Source organism: Grampus griseus (assembly GCF_964374135.1).
Source record: "Grampus griseus genome assembly, chromosome: 3".
Taxonomy (NCBI): domain Eukaryota; kingdom Metazoa; phylum Chordata; class Mammalia; order Artiodactyla; family Delphinidae; genus Grampus; species Grampus griseus.
Window position 1 is genome coordinate 146,122,016 of NC_139019.1, and position 20,725 is coordinate 146,142,740.

The 20,725-nt window shown below is 45.3% G+C and overlaps 1 protein-coding gene across 1 annotated transcript in view; it reads left to right on the forward strand.

Annotated features, from left to right (window-relative positions):
* Positions 1 to 18,424, forward strand: part of RANBP17 (RAN binding protein 17) — a 316,096-nt gene extending 297,672 nt beyond the window's left edge. The window contains exons 27-29 of the mRNA XM_082650901.1: positions 13,874 to 13,972; positions 15,869 to 15,996; positions 18,016 to 18,424. Of these exons, the coding sequence (XP_082507027.1) occupies positions 13,874 to 13,972; positions 15,869 to 15,996; positions 18,016 to 18,112 (324 nt within the window). The 3' untranslated portion in view covers positions 18,113 to 18,424. The remainder of the gene's footprint in view (positions 1 to 13,873; positions 13,973 to 15,868; positions 15,997 to 18,015) is intronic.
* The last annotated feature ends 2,301 nt before the right edge of the window (positions 18,425 to 20,725 follow it).

A 20,725-nucleotide genomic window follows, 5' to 3' on the forward strand; every position in this document is an offset into this window, starting at 1 on the left:
CGGTTTTACACAGATTTAGCCCAATGATAATTAGGCGTGCTTTATAACAGTCTCTCACCCGGTATGGCAAGTGGCAAACAAGATGGTTTTTAGCCTCTTCATTAATAGTGATTGGCGCAGTTAGCTTAATTTATCATTATAAATTAAGGGTAAAAAGAGTTCACTTTCATGCGTTCTTTTTTAAAGCCTCTGCAAGGAAAATTTCTAATCCATAGACAAAATACTGACACCAACTCTGGGAACGTGTTTAACAATCTGCCTTCTAAAAGGACAACTCTTTTCTGCTGACTCTCAGTGATTTTTTGTTTTTGTTCTTTTAAGAATTCTCAGAAAAAGCATAGCAGATGACATCTGCCTTTTTCATGCTAACACAGCACAGGTAGTAGCATTTATCCATATTTCACAAAGGGAAGGCGTCTGGGATTTCATTTGCACTCCCAAGTTTTAACACAAGTTCAGTCTTTCTACTCTGAGCAGTGTTTCTGTGACATGTGAAGATGACACCTGAGATCACCTCCCTGTGTCACATCCAAGCCAGCCCAGGGCTCACCAGAAGGATCCTAAACTTGCATGGGTGTCACAAAGGAGCAGACTACTTTGACCAGAAAAGATTGGGTTAGGAGTATTTCCACATCCTTACACTCCGAAGTGGAAGAGCCTTTACACCTCCTTCTTAAAGATCTAGACTTTTCCTCCATCCTGTAACAGAAGCCTTATTTACTGTAGGGTTGCTAGGACCTAAGAAGTCACTATAAAAGGGCGATCTCAGGTTCAAACAGAATTTTTATGATGAATGATAATGATGAAAAAGAAGTAGAAATAATTATTATATGCTAGGCTTGTGTGCTAAGTGCTTTATATATATGTACACAGACATATATTCCAGTGTGTGTGTGTGTGTGTGTGTGTGTGTGTGTGTGTACATATATATATATATTTCTGTTTAAGTCTCACTACTCTGTGGGGCAGATATTTTTATCTCCATTTTATGATCAAAATACTGTAATTGCAGCTCTAGTAAGATAGTAACTCACCCAATACCGTACAGCTAGTAAGTAGCAGAACCCATGCTCTTCACCAAAATACAGTGCAACTTTTAAATGGGCTAGATGGAGGCTAAGCAAGGGGAGACACATGCCATTCATTCATTCATAAATCCTCGACTGAGCCAGGGGCCCCTTTCTTTGAGAACTGATTGGACAAGAGGAAACGCTTGACCTAAGCTGGCTTTTCTTCCCTAGATTTAGAAACGAGCATTTAAAAGATACTGGTCAGCCTCATCTGAATTGAAGACTTGAAAAATCAAGAGCCATGGGGCAGCCATTCCTTGCCACATGCTCAGAGAAGTAGCCAGTCTGCAGCGAGAGAAAAGAGCAGCAGACGTGCTAAAAGGATCTCGAGAGACCAGGCAGGCCCACAGAGGGAGACTGAGAAGGATCCCACCAGCGTTCTTGCCGCTGGTTCTAAGCCCTTGAGAGGCCTGACCGTGCTGCCTAGTGTAGGGGTCCTGAAGCCACCCCTTTTAGGCCTAAGTTTTGCCTGCGATAGTTGCCGTCCTCCTAGCCAAAGGATTCTTGACTCAGGGAAGCTGTGAGGACACAGTGAGCCAATGAGTATAGACTCACCTAGCCCAGAGAAGGTATTCAATCAATGTGTAAAAGTAGCCTTCACTGTGAAAGACAATATGCAGCTACCACTTTTCGATGTCCCTGTCCTTGTCCATATCCCTGCTGTTCATAATTATAAACGTGAGAAAAGTATCCCGTCCAGGAAATCCCAGGCCCAAGACTTCATTTCACAAGATGATCTGATTTTGCCGTGACTTCAGCCGAATTACTTATGTCTACCTGGTCCCATCCATGTGTTCTGCCTTTCTTAGAGTTCCTTCTGTGACAAGCATTCTTAATATCACACTCACTCACTGGACTGGATGGGGCATGGTGTGATTTTATTCTTGGGCCCAAACTGACTTTTTCTCACTTATTCTTCCTGCATACTCCAGGCATTACCTTGCAATGGCAAGAATGAAAATAAACGCCATAACTCTTTCCATTTGTATAATGTCTTCATACCTTCTGTCTCTTCTGACTCTCACAACAACCCTGATGGGTAGACAGGGCCAATGTGAATATTTTTTAACTTGAGAGTATGGGTACATGAACACATTTAATCCCACAGTACCTGTATGGGTAAAGTGCACAGAGGTTCAGAGGGGTGAAATAACTTGCCCAGAGACACAGAGCCACTACGTAGCAGTGCCTAGAATATAACGAAGGCTTCCTTGTCCCTAGATTTTACAGTTTTCTTGTCTCTAGATTTTAACATACCAAGGCTCCCCAGGGCCTTACCCTGCCCTTCCTTCCTGGCATTTCTTCTTCTCCGTCCATCCCTATTCAAGGGAGACAGCAAGATAAATGACAGGGTTCCCCTGCCTTCATTTCTCTTAGTGGCACTGTGGATGGTATAAGAAGCTCTTTGAGTTTCTTGGAAGAATGGCACAGGATAAAGTGAGGGTTGGTTTCATGATGGCATGATTTATTCATTTCGCAGTTATTACTGATTTTTCACATAGTACTTGAAGGGTAAATTATGTGAAATTTTCCCAAAGTATATTAAGGTCTGGAGATGTGACTTCCACCTTCATATTCATTTGTCTTGACCCTTGGAAATTTTAACTAGCAGTAGCCATTCGTGCAGCTGTGAGCTCATATAGTGTGTTAAGGAAGACATCTTATTTGGTTGCAGTCTAATCACTACTTGAGGAACAAGGTAAAGGTTCCCTCATCCTCTGACCTTTCATGAGTTAATGCTGCTTTGTATGCTTTGCAACCCAGAAGAACTCTTGCGTGTTAATTCTGTATCCCTTGTCATGCTTAGGAAAATACAGACGTAAGTGCTTTCAGACTGATGAAATTCTATCCTCCTTTCATAGTTATTTAATTGCAAATTCTCTATTTGTGGAGGACTTTCTACTTACAACAATCAGAGCTGACAGATTTTACAGTCAACATACCTGGTTTTGACATACCAGTTATGCTACTTCCTGTGTCCTTGGAATACTTACCTCACCTCTTTGAGGTTAGCAGCCCTTCAACAGGGGGAGTTCTTTACATTACTTGAACTGGCCCCTGGGATCAGGTGGCTGAACTGCTCCCTCCTGTGGTCTCATGCCCAGACTCCCCAAGACTAACCAAGACCTAGATGTCTCCCATTCCATCACTCCCTCAGCCAGTTACCCCATAACTTGGAACATTGGTATCATGGAAAAGAAAAACATTCAAGTGCATGTTTAGTTGAGGTCATGTGAACATAGAATGCTAAGAAGGAGCGATGGGAAGCTCAAGGCCTGAAGAGAAATCTCTTAGGCCCCAAAGAGACCCACCAGAAAGAAAACACTAAGCAAGAGCTCTGTGTTAATCCCCATACTTAATGTGGCGTCTCGTTTTAGATGAGACAAAGAAGTTCCACTCAGGGAACTAAAAGCGTCAATTAGAGTTAAGTGCATTTAGGGATGATTTCTCTGAGACCCTTAAGATTGGAAGGAAACAACTTGATGGGTGCGCAATAAGAGATTAGTAAATACTTAGGCTGCATGGGCTCTTTTAGGCCACAGGGACCACATTTTATTCAATTCTGTACCACAGTGCCTGACACATAGTAGGGGTTCAGTAATTCTTTGAGCAAAGAATAAGTCTAAGAAATGAAGAGGGAGGGAGAAAAGAAGGAAGGAGAAGTCCCTAGCACAGTACCTGACACATGGCAGGTACTCATCACGGATGTGTTGCGTGTGTGCACCTAGCACGTAAGAGTTGATAATAGAATATTATTGACTTGAAATGTGTGCGGGTGAAACAAGTAGATAACAAGAGGGCTTTAGAGCTTCTCTAGCGGCCTGGCCTGTTTTGGAATCTGTACTTTAAGGGAGAAGTTCCACCCTCAGTACACGATGGCCTCTTCTTATCCCACAGAAGGAGCAAGCCCTCCCTCCCCAACCCCATCTTTCTCCTGAGCCCCTTGCATTACTGAGAGGCTGGAAACAAACTGACAGAAACCTGGAGAAAAGTAACTCAAGTGATTTAGGAGAATGGAAGGGCTGGCTTATGGGGCCAGATTAAAGAAGCTAAATATGTATAGCCTGCCTAAGTGACAACTAAATGGGGCGTTTGATAAGTCTATAAATACTTGGAAGATGTAAATGCCAAGGAGGAAAGGGAATTACTTAGCATGGCACAATGGAGTATTGGCGTAATGGGATAATATTAAGAAAGGGAAAATGAAGGTTGAACATCAATAAAAAGCTTCCTGACAAAGAGAACCATTCCTGACAGAGGACACTATTAAGTTACATGCTGTGGGCCAAGGGAAGTAATGGCAGTGCCATTTCTCAGGGTACTGGCAACAGAGCCAGCAGGACAGGACCCGAGATATGTCCTGACTGAGGCACAGGAGCCAAGCAAGTAACATGTGTCTGCGGCCTCCGAATCCTAGAAACAGGAAAAAAGCTGCATCTTCTTGGGAGAACTCAGACGGCTCAGCCTCCTAAAGGGTCAGACCCTGTGGAGAACGGTTATACCAATCGTTCGCCCTCCCACGCCACTGCCCAAAAGAAGTCATCCACCTAAAATGGTACCCCATTTCCTCCAAGATAAAGCCCACATTCTCTAGCACGCAGTAGTAGGCCCTTCACAGGACGGGGCCTCTGCCTACCTAATCAGCCTCCTCCGCCACCACCACTCCCCGCGCACCCTCTCAGGTCCCACAGAGCTGCCCGTCATTCCCCAGACACTTCTCCAAACCTTGGCACCTGCTTGCTCCTTTTCCTACCTTACTCCCTGTCAGACTTTGCTTGTTCTCTACAACAGATCCAGGTGTCACCTGTGAAGCCTTCCCTGCCTGCCCCCCGCCCCTAGACAGCGTTAGTCAGCCTCTTGTGGTCTCTCAGAGCCTCCTGTGCACGCTTCTGTTTGTGGCGCTTGCTAGAGTGTGTTGTCATGTAAACAGTGTACTGCCTCCCCTACTTGAGTTTTTGGAGGGCTGGGACTGTGCCTCACTCATTGGTATGTCCTCAGGGTCTAACTCAGAGCCTGGCACAAAGTAGGTGGCAGTAAAGTCTGAATAAGTCAAGAAACGAGGTTCTATTCCCAGCACTTTCAGTCACTATCATTCCTTAGGCTCCCTATGTAAATATTAGGGTGAAAGAGCTTCCAAATCTCAGTAACATCTTTGAATCATCTCCCCAACCGCTTGGCCAGCACTCTCTATGCCATTTAGACAGCTATAAATAAAAACGCTCAAATCTGAAAGGCAGCATGCCATCCTCTGTGGTTAAACTCGAGACTGCTCTTTAATGGAAAGTGCTTCTGAGGGCCGAGTGAATTTTCCAAAAAATATTTTTTTCTCCTCACACAAAATCATTCGAACATGATAAGTAAAATAATCCTCCTCTGTTGGTTATGAAGATTTTTAGGTCCATCTAACCAAATCCCTTCGGGAAGTCAGAGAGAATATAGTGACAGATGATAGGCAATGAAACTTTGAACCTCCTACTGTAAGGATAATATGTTTATTATGAAATACAATATTCACTGCACTCTGCTCTGAGGACCGCATGAGATGCCCCCATGCCATTATGCCTTATGTTGTTCTGTTGTGAAATATGATATTCATTGCAAAATGTTGTGATGACTGTTCAATAAAGTACCATGCTGTTTCCCGCTCCCTTCCTTGATTTTGAATGGCCTCAGTTAGAGTTTACTTTATCACTGAATATTTAATATAAACATGTGCTTGTAGTCGCCTCTGTCATGCATGTATATGTACACTGGGTGGGGTTCATTTCACTGCTCCTTATCCCCCGAGCTCACTGGGACTGTGGGCCTGCTAGACGGCAGCCGCCCTCCACCACGTGCAGCGCTGCTGGGGCCGCCTAGCATCCAGCCCCTTCTCTCATTGGCAGTCTTGAAGTTGAGGCCATGTTCTTAAAGCTCTGAATTTACCTGTAGCTTCAGTATCAGGTTGTTGTTCTTCGAAAGATTTCTTTAACTGGGAAGAAGATGGGATACGCAGTCAAGGATTCTGGCCATTTCTCTCTGTCTCTGCTACCACAGACTTGCGGAGGCCCTCGTCATTTCTCCTCTGGACTCGTGCAGTAGTACCTAAACATGTTGCCTTGCCTCCAGTACCTACCCGTCATTGCCATTCTGCAGTTTCCCATAAGTTTTGTTCTAAATCACCGATCTCATCATTATTCAGAAGTCCTTTGAAGGCTACCCTTTGTGTACTGGCCCGAACTCATTTCTGCATTCAGCCTGACATGAAAGACCTTTTATAGCCTGGACTCAGCCCAGTCTTCTCCTCACCCTCAGCTCTACTCCTTTCCACTCAAAAGAAGGTCTCTCTTAAAAGCCTCCTATACAGAGGCTGATTATTCCTCATATATGCCAAGCCCTGTCCCCTGTGCCTTTTCTCATTTTATTGTCTCTTCCTAATGTATCCTTTCCCAGTGATGCTATATGTGTCTTTTAAGATTCACATTAAATATTAGCTGTCCTGTGTGGATAGGCTGATTTTTTTAGACAGAAAACGTAGCGCATATGCCTTTGTTAGTCTCTCTTGAGCTTACACACATTTTCTAATTTGGGGCCCCCAGAGGCTAGTGTAGGACATTTGAGGTTCCAGAACCTGATTGTATGGCAGTCATTTGGGCAGTATACCATGAACTAGAAATTACAGTGTCACTTGAAAAAAATGAGAGGAAAATGGCTTTGGCGTTGAAAGCCATTCCTTTACATACAAGTTTTCCCAACATTCCTACCTAGAGGAAACTTAGATAATGTTTTTGACAAGGGATGCTTAATTTTTACATCAAATCGAATACTGTTCCGTTTGATGTTGGCCAGAGAAGAGTGAGAAAGGGTTTCCCAAACAGTGCTGAGTGGCAAATCCTTCAGCCTCCCAGTACCCCAGGTTTTCTGGTTTCCTTTTAATGCAGCGAGCCGCTTTATGAGATCTGCAGCCACTTGAAATATGAGTTACTACTCGTAAAAAGTTTCAAGTGGATAATGAAGATTCAAGAATGAGACTCACAGTGTAGTGCAGTCAATTTTGTTGCTGCTGCTTTCCAGTACATCTCTGCCATTGAAATGAATTATTTATTGTAATTTATTTCAACCATGGAAAATAAAACTGTTTTCATTGTGATGTGCACTGTAACATTCAGAATAGACACATCACATGCAGTACTCTCAATTAATTAATTCTGAAGTTTCATTCCAACTTTATCTTCTTTATTATAAGCTATGAGACTGGCAGGTAATTCTTTCCCCAATAAACTATGATTAAAATGAATGTTTTGAGAACTAGGGGTAATGTTGGTAATGGAGAAAATTGAAACAGCAGCAACACTAGGTTGTGTATTTCCTTAGATTTTACAGTGGATTGGAAGGGTTTTTAAATATTCTAGGCAATTTATCACTTGGAGGAAAACTTTTTCTCCCTTAACTTTTTGTAAGGAGTGGGTGGAAGAGGAGGGTACTCTTAGTTTAGATGTGGAACCGTGCAATGCTAATATATGGCCAAAGCCAGCTGAGTTAACCAGTCCTGCAGTACCTTTATTGGTAAGAAGTTTTTTGCCTTTTTTTTTTTTTTTAAAAGCAAACTTAGCATTGTACAAAGGCCAAGAGGCAGGACTCCCAAATGATTTTTCAGAGGAGAATGGGTCACCTGTAATTGATTGCAATCTTGTTTCTTCTAAAAAGAGGCTCACCTCATGCATTTCATTTGATTTTTTTTTTGATTTAAAGTGCTAAATAGTTGCTTCTGTTATGAGACTGCAAAGACACTATGAGAACTTAGGAATGTGCTTAATATGTACAGATATTAAAAGATTTAATATAACTTAGGTGGTGGGGCTTAGTCCAGGCAGAAAAGTACTTGCTTATTTGTCCATTACTTTCATTTTTCATAACATTCCACTAATACCACATTGCTAGACAGCAGACAAAGAAACAGTTGATTCCTTTTCCCCAAAGGTGACCAGTATCTAATTTGAGGAGGATCACATTTCAATATTTGCTATGCACGTGGCCTAAGAACAGCGCTTGGTAATGACAGCAACTCGCTAACCTCCACAAGCACTGAAAATCTGGAAGCTTTTCCTCCTTTGGCAGCATTCAGGTTCTTCCAGGTCATAGATCTTCAACCAGGGCATGGGGCTCTGGAGAAATTGCCGTGGAGATGGGTAGAAGGTCTCTCTGCTTTTTCAGGCTCTACTACACTATCATTTTTGTTTTGTTGTTTTTATTGCTGTTGCTAGGGCCAGCCTTCCTCCTCCTCTCCTAACTGGCCTTCTGAAAAGCCAGTTACAGGTGCCAGAGGCTTCTTGAGACTCAGAAGCATCTCTCAAGTGTTTGGTGCATTTATCGGTTGTTCTCAAAACATCAGCAACTCACTGCATCAAAATCAAAGGCAATCTAGCTTGGTCAGCAGTACATATAATTGTGTATCCTACCCCCTCTTCTCATTGAGGGCCCAAGCAGATTAAGGCACCCCATTCCGCAGACACACCCTCTTGGGCACAGCCCTGATCATCCTTGCTTTGTCCTCCTCTCCCCACCTCTGTCTGGATCTAGGTACAGGGACGCTTTGTCTTTGGTCTCTCATCTCTTCTTTGGTCCATCCTTCTTTTATATAAACCAAAGCCTCCTTCTCAGCCCCTCCTTGCACCACCTTTTGGAGAAGACAGATTACTCTTGCCCCATTCCCATTTTCCATTTCCCTGGTCAACAGGGAGCAAAGTTGCAGTGTAACTAAAAGGTCATTCAGCCCTGAGCAAAGAGGCCAGGATAGAGAGAGAAGAGCTGAAGTTCCCTAAATATGTTAAGGATTTGATCCCCATAGATCAGAGTTCATATCATCACTTCAGATTCAGTTTTGTCTTTCTGAATCAGATGGGGAGCAGAAGGGAGGAGTTTGAATTTTTTTTCACCTATTTCTTAGACTTTGTGGAATATTTTTTAGTTTTATTAATCAATATGTTCGAAGAACATGAACAATGAAAAGTGCTCACTTTATTGGGAGTATTGTAACTCGAAGAAAATTAGCTTAATTTACTAATGTTTTCTATGATGTTAATTTAAATTGCCGTATACTTTTGGTGGGAGGGAAACCAGTGGTTCAGTGGACCGTGTTCCAGAGACAATCTATTAATTATGTCTACTGCTGTTCACCTTGGGAGGCTGAAAATATGTTAACCAAATTTATAAAAGCTGTAGGTGGGAGGCAAGAAGGTCTGCTGCAAACTCACCAGGAACCTCTGCCCTGGATTCCAATCACAGGGATTTCAGGAGCTGCCCGGCTCTTGATCAGGTGGCAGAGTGGCCAAACAGAGGAGATACACATGGGCAGCATAGCTGGGAGGCTCACTGCAGGTGGAAGAGTGAGCCACGCCCAGAAACGAGCCTTTCCTTTCACACCATGAATCCGCTAGCAGTCTACAGTGAGGGCCAGACACACTGTGCCGCAACCACCACTGCGGCAGTCCTGGTCCTCACCCTCAGGCAACAGCCTCCGGACTCAGGCGGGCCTGTGCACATGTCCTGGTTCCACTTCACCTCGTGGTAGCTGGTGGCTGTCATGCCTTGAGCAAGTGACTGACTTGCTCAGCACTTCAGATCCTTAGTCTATGAAATGGGGATAATACCTACCTCAGGGTTAGCTGAGAGTTCCAGACAGTGTGTGCCTAACAGAGTGCTGAGCACCCAAGGGCTCTCCGTAAACGTGTCATTCCCTGCTGGGCAGTGAGAAAACTCATCAGGCACAGCTTATGCCTAGGTGGAAGTGCTTGTCATTAGAAAAGATGGTGCCTCAGCCTTTGGCCTTGGTGACCTGAAAGGACCTAGAGAGCTCTTCCCGGCAGCTGCTGGCTAGAGAGGCAACAGTGGCTTAGAAGAGTTCTCAGGCTCTGCACACAAAAGCAGGATCCTTGGAAATGAACAATATATTAATTTACATATTTACCCATTTCAGGTTTTAGCCATAGACTGAGGCCAGAACTCCTCTGTTTTCTGTACAGTCCCCTTTCGGCTCTTTAGCTCGTTATGCTTTAGTTGATATTTCACTCATCCTTTCCCATTCATTCATTTATTCATTTATGTATTCATTCTGTCATCCAGTAGCTATTTCCTGAGCCTCTGATAGGTGCCAGATGCCATACTAAGCACTAGGGATACAGAGAAAAGTCCCCCATGGTCCCAGCCCCGCAGAAGTTTGCAGACCAGTCTCCCGACCCCACCCCATTGCAGTCACCACCCTGTACGCACTCAAGCCACACCTCTCCAGCCAACCTTCTCCACTCAGCTTCTAGACCCATTGAGCCTCCAGCCTCCTTAGAAAGAGTACATACTCACCGTGTAGCAGTAAAGCACCCAGCACCAACCACATCTTTGCTTATTCTGCACAGGTAGAAGATAGAACAGGAAGCACCTGAAGTGAGAGCATGTAGTTACCACCTTGCTGTAGGGGAAGAGTGACCCAGCACATTGGAGTGGGAAGGTCCACTGTGCTTTGTGCTTGTGCTTTACATGCCATTTTAGGGTAGAAACAGGAGCGGAGCTGAGGAGTGAACAGAGATCCGTGTAGCACAGCATTGCTTTGTCTTATTTTTCCAGATCAGATATTTGTAGCCTAGCTTCATGTTTTATTTAGAAGATTACAAGATTTCAGAACAACAGAAACACTGTCATTCAAAATCCATACTAATACATGTGCCAGACCACATAGGACTGATTTTTGGACTGTTTTCTATTTTAGGGTTTTTTTTGCTTGTTTGTTTGTTTGCGTATTGCAACTCCCAGTGAGGGTAACTGATAGTGAGAATATAATCTCGTTTATCTGTCCATAAGCAAGACATGAAATGGGGTGCTTCCTGGAGCCATGAGATTCCACTGGGCCAGATCAGGCAGGGTAACCATAGTTGGAGTAAAGGAACGCTAGTAAGGATTTGAGTGCCTGGGGAAGAAGTCAGTCCTCACAGCAGCCCTTCAAAATAGTTGCCATAATCCTTCATTTTATATGTAAAGAAATAAAGGCTCAGAGAAGTGAAACAACTTGCCCAGCGTCCCAGGTTACGTAAGTGGCAGGGCCAGATTTGGCCTTAGTTCTGACTGGCTCCAAAGTCTGTTCTTGTCAAACCATGTTGGTTTTGCTTCACTGAGAGAAATTTTCTACAAACTCATGCCAAAGCCCTTTGGGAAGGAGGAAGGAGAACAAGGAAGCACCACCTGAGACAGTGTGGTGTCTGGTTTTCCTAAGCGGACTAAGCCTCATGACTCCCCTTCCCAAGTGGTCCATTCCCTGGTTGGGCAGAATAACTGCTTAGGATAATACAGTGGGTAATGTGTGTGTTTTTTTGGACATAGGCTCTGGAAACTGTAGCCTGGGTTGGGCAAATCTGAAATGGCCATTCCAGCCATGCCTAACAGTGCAGGAAGTGAGCAGAGGTTGGAGGAGTTCCTTATACTGAACGCTGATGGTGCTTTGTGACTCAGTGCAGGCTGGGGCGGGCCACTGCAGAGTTGCCAAGGGCGCTCTCCTTTCAGTCTTGACTTGTTCGCATCGATAACCGCCAGAGATTTCACGTTACCTGCAACAGGATTCTGTACTCAGGCCTTTCACCCAGTATTCTTCCATATGGGGGGGGGACTTTCTCCAAAAGGACTTGCCATACTGATTGAACTGTTTCCCCGTATCCTCTAGGAGTGTTAGAAACAAGAACTCTGGAAATGAGTTGACACGTCAATACCCTTTGAACGGATTTGCTCACTAATTTCCATTTTTCCGGAAGAGTAAAAGAGAAAAAAAAAAATCATCCATTTTAGCCAACTTTATTTTTAGAAAAGTATTTTATTCAAACATCCCCTTACTTATTACAGACATAAATACATGCATTCAGACAAATGAATCCACGAGAGAACCGTATAAAGTAATTGGCACATCACTTCAGCATGCTTTGTCAGTTAGTGGAGGACTTTGGTGCCTCTGACTTTAATCTTTTCCATTAAAATATCCATTCTGTCTTCAGATTGTGAAACCCATAATATTTTAGGCTGTCTCCGTGGATCTGTTAGTTTTGCTTGTCAGACTAATTTAATTTGTGGCTCTGTGACTTTGGGTGGCTTGTTAAATTGTACATGGAAACATGTGATCTGCAAATGATGTTCAACATGCCAGGCTTAAGACCTAGTTTCTCCCCAGAGACACTGGACATGCAGTAAATGTGTGTTGGCAGATTTCATTTGCAACCAGCCTACCTGTTAGGATGATGATGATGTGTGAAACGGCAGATGTTTAAGCGCATTACTGTTGCTTTTATATACCTTAAATGTTTATAACACTTTTTGGAGCACTTTTTATATCCACCGTCTCATTTGATTCTCTGAGCTTCCTTGTACTGGGTTATCATCTCCCTCTTTATAGCTAATGAAACTGAGACACAGAGAGAAAGGTTCAGTGACTTGCCTGAGAACAGGGTAAATTGGATTGCAAAGATGCTAGAGGACAAAGCCAAATGTCACCAGAGCCTAGTCAGGGTGGTGTGTGTAGTAGACTTTGCCACATAATTGCCATTTTCCCCTGCCCTCCTTTGAGGAAAGGAGCTCTGAAGTGGTGAAAACAGGAAGGGCTAGAGATGGGAGGTAAAGAGTGCAAGAAGCAGAAACTGTAGCATCAGCTCCATATGGATGGCCACAACTGGCTTCACTGCTCTTTGCCTGGACTGTTGCAGCAGCCTCATCTCCGGCCTCCCTCCTTGACTGTCACCTGCACAGTACACGTTCCAAATGTCCCCAGAGAGAAATTTCTTAAGTACAAATCTGAGCATGTCTCTCCTTTGCTGCAAACCCATCATTGGCTCCCACTGCCAGATTCTTCATCGCGGTCTTCCAGCCTACACTGGGGTCTTGCTTCTGGCCTGCCTCTCTTCTGCCACACTGCATTCCTCACCACTGTAGAACCCACTGTGTTCTTTCCCAGACTCCTTTTTTTGCCACCGTCTCTGCTTAGAACACATTTATGGTGAACTCCATAAACATGACCTTCTCTGTGGAGCCTTCCCTGATTCTCAGGGACCCAGAAGCATCCCTCTTTCCACTGCATGCCCACAGCAACTTAGCCCAGCCTAGTGCCTGTTATCTCTGTGCTGAGTAGTCTGCCCCAGGGAGTTTTTAGCTCCCCAAGGATGGAGGTTGTGGTAGATGCCTGTGTTCTCTTACTGCCTCCCAGGTGTCTTGAAGAATTGGAACTTAAGAAAACGGATGAGTATGAAATGTAGGAGTGAAGTGAGTAAATGAGTGAATTAGTGTATGAGGAGTGAATGAGAAGACTTTAACAGCCTGAGCCAGCAGGAAACGTGACTTCCAGGATTACCGGGCATGTGCCCCATTTCTCCCTCTTGTCTGAGAGGAGTCATGGAGAGAGATTACCCCTCCACAGCTTGGCGTCTTTGGTGAAATGAGAGGCAGAAAGAAAGGTGAGCTGGGCTTTTGCCTGGTGACCTAGTATAGAGGAAAACACATCAGGGTTGAGAGGCAGGGACTGATCCTCTTGGCTCTGTGGCCCCTGACTTCTGCCCACCCAGAAGGTTCTCACCAAAGGTTTCGGTGGTGGGAACTCTTCCTTAGGGAGCTGAGAGTCTTTGCCAGGAGTTCCTACAGCAGCATCATAGGCTTCCAGAGTCAAAGCTGTTTGTTTGTCCAGGAAGCACCTTCATGTCTGGTGGCAAGATGTGGGGATAGAAGGTGAGCACATAGAAGGCCTGGGACTGGGGGGGGGACTCTGAGCCAGCGCATCAGTGTCTTCATGTGACTCTGTCTTCTAGATGATGTCTGTCCTCATGAATACCATTGTCTTCGAAGACTGTCGGAACCAGTGGTCAGTATCCAGGCCTCTCCTGGGGCTCATCCTGCTCAACGAGAAGGTGAGTGCGGTTGCAGGAAGGTCCGCAGGAGGCGACCACTGGGAAGAGGGAGCACTGTACACCAGGCCAAGCTGTGACAAAGACAGGGAAACCAACCGAGCTTGAGCTGGGACCTTGAGCACGCGGGACAAGGCCATATTCCCCCAGAAGGCCCTTCCCCAGAGGCCTCAGATCTCCTTCAGTTAAGTAGAGGCCTCACACTAGCTTTTCTGGCATCCGGAGCCCTGCACTGGACAGGTGGTTTGCTCAGCATTGCTTCCAGCACACCCTCACTCCCCTCCCTGTTCCGGCAGATTGTGGGCAACCACGCCTCTTGCCCCTTCCTAGGCCTCCCTTCCTTTGTGGGATCCCCACTGCCCTCAGTGGTAGCAGTAGCCCCTCAGGGCCAAACACAGAGGCAGCACCCTTCATCCGGAGCACAAGTCTCCAGTCCTTAAGTGCACGCAGCACTCTGGGCTGCCTCCCAAGTTCTCCAGCTTCCCCTTGAACCCACCCCTGTCTCCCCAGCAGTCAGTAGGAACAGTACATTACTGCTCGGGAGAATGAATTGTCTATACAATAAGAGAGTACTGGGGAAAAAGACAGTGAGTTTAGAGGCAGCCGCATACATTAAAATTCAAACTGAAATCCCAGCCTTGGAAGGAAACTAATAGAAGAAGAAAATATATCAAAAAGAGAAGAGCTGTCTCATCATTCACCTGTGCTGAAGTATCCAATTTTAGCCACATTCAATAGCACTGTCATTCATCTTCCCTCAGTGTTATTGTGATTTAAATCCAAGCTCTATAAAAGAGAGCAGTTCTTTTAAAATGATTGAGAGGGAATAAGGGCAAATTCAGTGTTTAGAAAAAGCTTATGACATCACAATATTATACTTTACTGATGGAGGTAATATTTCATGGTTTGGGATGAAAAACTAATAATTTTCTATTTGGTGTGAGTCACTGCATCATTATAAAAGGGAAAAATAAGTAGTTTTGTGCATTCCCAGTCTTGTTCGGGAAGACATTGTGGTTTAAGTGTAATGCCTCTGATATATAGTATTTAAGTATTAGTCTGACTACATATTAATTATGTGTGTTTTTGATGTGAGCTGTTTTAATGTATGATGGAAATTAAATGTCATGCTGTTTGGGCTTGGAAGGATAAACACGACTGGCAAAATGTTGTCTTTGTGCTGAAATTAGGCTGTTTCCAATGATTAGGAGCTGCTTTTAGCATGAGAGTTTGTGTGTATAAAAGCGGACAGACATCAGCAGAGAAGAAAGGGCTGTGCAGTTCTTTGTGACCAGGTGTGACAGGTGTTCTTCTTAGTGCCAGGAAGCTCTCCCAGGACTAAGCAAGTCCCTGTAACACCCCACCTCAGCAGAACAGACCCATCCTAACTCAGGAGGACAAGGACTTGGAACAAAGCCTGGGGTCGTTTGAGGGGTAGTTCACTGAAGCCACCGAAGACGAAGAGGCCTGAGGAGGGACCCTGGACTTGGTCGCCCAAAGTGCTCCTTGGGCATTTTTAGTTCATTTCTTCCCCTCAGCCTAAGAGGTCCTTCCTCTTTCAGCCTTTCTGTGATTATTGTTGATGAGACTCAGGAAGACCTTTATGTGCTTGGTCCCCCACAGAGGAGGCGAGAACTCCATCAGCCTAAATTGTTCCATGACAATAAAGCAGCTATAGGAAGAGATTTTTATGAGAAGGTATAATACAGTTTATACTCAGGAATGTCCCTGTTGCTTTGGTTTTCTCTAAAGGCTTAAAGTTCAGAGGGGACCTGGACCAAAGCGCCTTTGAGAGTTAGGAGCCCTGAGCACTTTGGAGGTGGTCTAGCCCTCCCCTACAGCTCTTCTCAGGCCCCAGTGTGGAGCCAGAATTCTGACACTTGTTCTGTCTCCCAACAGTATTTCAGTGAACTGAGGGCAAGTCTGATAAACAGCCAGCCTCTCCCCAAGCAGGAGGTCCTTGCCCAGTGCTTCAGGAACCTAATGGAAGGAGTGGAGCAGAACCTGTCTGTCAAGAACAGAGACAGGTAAGCAGCGCCCCATAGTTTAGCATCTCTGGGGTAGGTGGACGTTCCGGGATTGCGCTTAACACAGCTCACGACATACTGATGTGGCTTTTTTATCACACCTTGTAATCCTAGACTCAATTTAGTTCCATGCAGTAAATATGACTGGGTAGTTGCTTTCTTCCAAGCATCACACTAGGCACTGTAGAGCAGCGGTCCCCAACCTTTTTGGCACCAGGGACCAGTTTCGTGGAAGACAATTTTTCCGGTGGGGCGGGGCGGGGGGCGTGGTTCAGGCGGTAATGCGAGCAATGGGGATAATGGGGATGAGCGATGGGAATCGGCGGATGAAGCTTCAGTTGCCCGCGGCCCAGGGGTTGGGGACCCCTGCTATAGAGGATGCAGAGATGAATAAAATGCAGCCTTTGCCCTTAAGCAGTTTATAATCCAACAGGAGAGAGAGAGAAAAAGTAACTAATTGAAAAGGTTAAAAGAAGGAAAGTTTAGATCTGCTATGAAGGACAAAGAAAGGCCTCCTGGCATTTGAACAAGCATAGGCTTTGAGGTCAGACAGACTCCAATTTAAATTTTATCCCTGCCCTTTATAGGCTGTGTGGCAGTGAGTAAGGCAGTCAAGTTCTCTGATCCTCAGTTTTCTCACCAGTAAAACAGAGATGATGATAATTGATTGTGACCTTTAAATGACAGAATATAGTAAACATGGTACCCAGGACATATGATGCACAGTAAGTAGTTCTTTCCTCTTTCTGACCTTTAAAAGTGGTTGGTTTTGCAAGAACAGAGACAGGTAAGTTGCCAGTGAGATCCTGATGAGGAAGCCAAACTTACCACCTATGCCTGAATTCACTCATTCATTCATTCATTTAGTTCATAAAATTTTATCAAGAATCTGCTATGTGCCAGGCACTGGGGATACCACTGAGGAACTAATTGTTCCAGGTTTTTGCCCTCACGGAGCTTCTAGTGGAAGAGACAGGCATAATGAATGATGGAGAGAGAAAATGTTTTCAGAAAAAAAAAAAATAGTAATACTTGCCTCATCCTTTTATCAAAGCGGTAGCGTTCAAACACTGCGCCATTTGAAATGTATATTATTAATCATCCCGATAGCCACAAGCCAAAACCTGGGCTCTGGTAATACAAGGCCAAGTCGGATGGGCTCTGTGGACGTGTTCCCTTGACTGCTTGTTCTGAGCCAAGATCCTCTATCAGGCAAAAAGGGGCAGCCTCCAGGGCTAGCAGGAGAAGAGACTGCGTGAAGGAAGAGGGGACCCTTCCCTACATGCCTCGGGGGGAAATTGCTTCACCTGAGGCTTGGGAATTTGAGTATTGCCTCCTGAGCGGCTCTGTGAAATGGTGTCAGACAAGCTCCTCGTTTAGTGAGTACTAGCTAGCACGGACTGCGTGTTTTCCACGTGCCAGGCAGGATGTCGCGCACTTACAGGCATCGTCTCACTTGACTCAGTAAACTCTCCCTTCCCGCAATCCCGTAAGCTAGCCACTCATGTGGGGCATCAAGACAAGAGATCACCCAGCTTAGAAGTGATGGGGCCAGGATGTGAGCCCAGGTAGTCGTACCCAGTGCCCCCTCCTTGTGAAGCACTTAGTTTGGTTTCCTTATCTGCAAATGCGGATACTGACACCTACTTTGGAGAAGACTTGTGATGATGAAACGAATTTATATGTAAACTCAACCAGTGCCAGGCACATAAGCTTTTGTTCTTTTCTTTATATTCCTTACCATCTATAATGTAATTTGACTTTTAAAAATAATTTTTAAATAGTATAACCACAGAATGCACCCCTCGAAATGGTCAGAGTGTATTTGCTGGTAACCCTTGTCTTCCGGGAGGGGAAGGAGGAGGGCATGCTGCTGGCAGAGCAGTAGTAGTCGGTGAAATGGGAGGAAGGAGCTCAGCCAGCACCTAGGCCGTCTCCAGGGTCCTGAACTCCGCCACCAGAGCTTCACACAGCCTCAGCCTTGCCACTGCCCTCAGCCCTTTCTTACTCTTTCCACAGGTTCACCCAGAACCTCTCGGTCTTCAGAAGAGATGTGGCAGAGGCCCTGCGCAGTGATGGCAGCACCGAACCGTGCAGTCTGGACATGATGAGCTGACCCGACTTCTGACCGTGTGCCGAGCAGCTTTTATCAAGAGACTTGTGGGTCTGGATCCCAGGACAGTGATGTTGGCTAGCCCAGGGGAATCTATTTTTCAAAACAAACAAACAACAACAACAAGAGTCCTACCTTTTTATAAGCCTGGCCTAATTGTAAGAATTTATAATAGCGCACAAACAATGTAAATTCAGTCTTTGCACTGAAAAAGCAAAAGATGTGTTTTCAGTCTTTCTATAAAATATCATCTATCTTTGTTCTTATAATGCTCTGAAAGGGTGTAGAGACAATATTTAACCAAAGAATATAATAAACCAGGTTTACGCCTAAGCGTGTACTAGTTAATGGTTCTGCAGTCAAGGTTGTGAATTTGTGAGAGATGCAACCTTCAACATAGATCCCGGATTAAGACAAATATACCATTTGAACCTGTTAAATTAGTAGTTTGTTATGAGTCTGGAAAAAGCAGCACTGGGGACTCTGAGCTGTGGGCACTTAGAACGAGCCTGGGAGCCCTCCAGAGTGCCCCACAGGACTGCACACAGCCCTCTCCGCCTCAGCAGCGACTGATAAAGTTGAGAGACGGTAACGCAATTAAATGACTTACAAACAACGTTTGCTCTTCACTGGCATAAGTCTGAAGTGGTTTAGTCTAGAAGAATTAAGCTGTGCAATTACTGCCTGCAGAGATATTTCTTCAGAAGGAGTAGGTGGCCCCAGCAAGTAGCTCTGGGTGCTACCAGCACCCAGGCCTGCCTCCATTTAATTTTTAGGAGAAGCTGAGGGTGTCCAGTCAAAATACAGATTCAAAGCAGCTCTGCCTTCTTGGGCCACCCAGAACAGTTCTAGGTGCTAAAGTACAGATTTTCAGAGGATGAGGATCAGTTGGTTTTCATCCTTCCCCAAAAACTCTTCCTACCGTGGGGATTGCAGCTCGGCCCAAACCCAGGACAAGGAGGAAGCCTTTCCAGTTTGTGAGGGACTGGAGCTAGGCTATTAATTTGAGATTGCCACTGTCAGATGGCTTTGGTGCCTCACTGCTCCGTCTTCACGGCTCAGGCTTGTAGTAAATATTGTTCCCTTTATTTCTGATAAGACACGAAAGGTTGGCCTTACTGTTGAAGAAGAAGTAAATCTACAAGCTCCTGTTAGAATCTCGTTTCTCAGACTAGTATTTCTTGAAAACTTTCTTGATAGCTGAGTTTTACAACAGGCTTGTCACAGAAAAGCAAAGTCACCCAAGTTTATCTCAAAATGTTTGTCTTCCGTGTGTGAACCCAGGAAATCAGGGAAAAGTGTGTTCTAGGTAGGGTTACTTCTGGTATCTAATGGAGAAGGAAGCCTCAGCCTTACACTTTGTTTCATTAGCAGTGGGATAAATTTCCACAAGAAGGCAAATTCTGAACTTCATAAAACCTCAACTGTTTAGAGAAGTCTGACTTGAGAATTTTCTCTTTCTCATGGGCTTATTACTGTACACTACTCATCCCCAAAAATATCCTTCATAGAAGACCTATCCCCTTCTGACACTGTTTTTTGGTTTGTTTGTTTTTTGTTTTTGTTTTTGAAAAAGGTCCAAGACCTGGGAGTTCCCTAGTGACCTAGTGGTTAGGATTCCGGGCTTTCACTGCCATGGCCCAGCTTCAACCCCTGGTCGGGGAACTAAGATCCTGCAAGCCACGTGGCGTGGCCAAAATAAATAAATAAATAAAAAGGTCCAAGACCTAAAAGCACCGTATTATTTGCATTAAAATGCTCACAAGAAAATCACCATGTGTACTTGCTTTTCTTGACCACATCGCCAAAGGTCGCCTGGTGGTTTCTCCCCAGCCAGGAAAGGCTCTGTCTTGGCCTCGGAGAGCTGCTGGGGAGGAGGACTTGTCAGGCCTGCCCCAGCCCCACTTGAGCAGGGCCTGCTCATGGCGCCGGGGTGTGCAGAGCACACGGAGAGGCAGCGCGCGCAGCAGGGAACAGACTCAGCGAAGCGATGGAACGTCTGCCGTGCCCTCCTCATCTGACCTCTCACTTAGTCCTCACAATAGCCCTGTGAAGGTGGACAGCATACTCCCACTTTTCAGATGAGGAAGCTGAGGCGCAAAGGTGGTACACAGCTTACACTGGTCACACGGGCAGGATTTGACCCCAGGTCTGTGTCACCTCAAAGGGATTCCTGGCCTCTCCAAGACCTGTATTTGAGAATGGTGAGTTGAAACCAGTTACTGTTTACATCCATTTCCATGTGTTTTTCAGAACTCTGGTGCTGTGTAACAAACGACCCCAACATGTAGTGGCTTAGAGCAACACTGCTCATCTCACAGTTCCTGTGAGTGTTGTGCCGCAGGGTCTCCCAGGCTGCAGCCAGCATGGTGGGCCAGGGCCCTGATCACCACTAGGCTTGCCCGGAAAGGACCTGCTTCCAGCCCCCTCGTGGCTATTGGCAGGAGTCGGCTCCTCGCGGGTTGGTGGGCCGAGCCCCAGCTCCTCGCCAAGTAGCCTTTGCACAGGGCGGCTCACAACTTGGCATCTCGCTTTACCAGAGCAAGAGAGAGAGAAGCACAGCAGTCTGGACGTCTCAGCCTCTCATAACCTAATCGCAGAGGGGCCACGCATCAT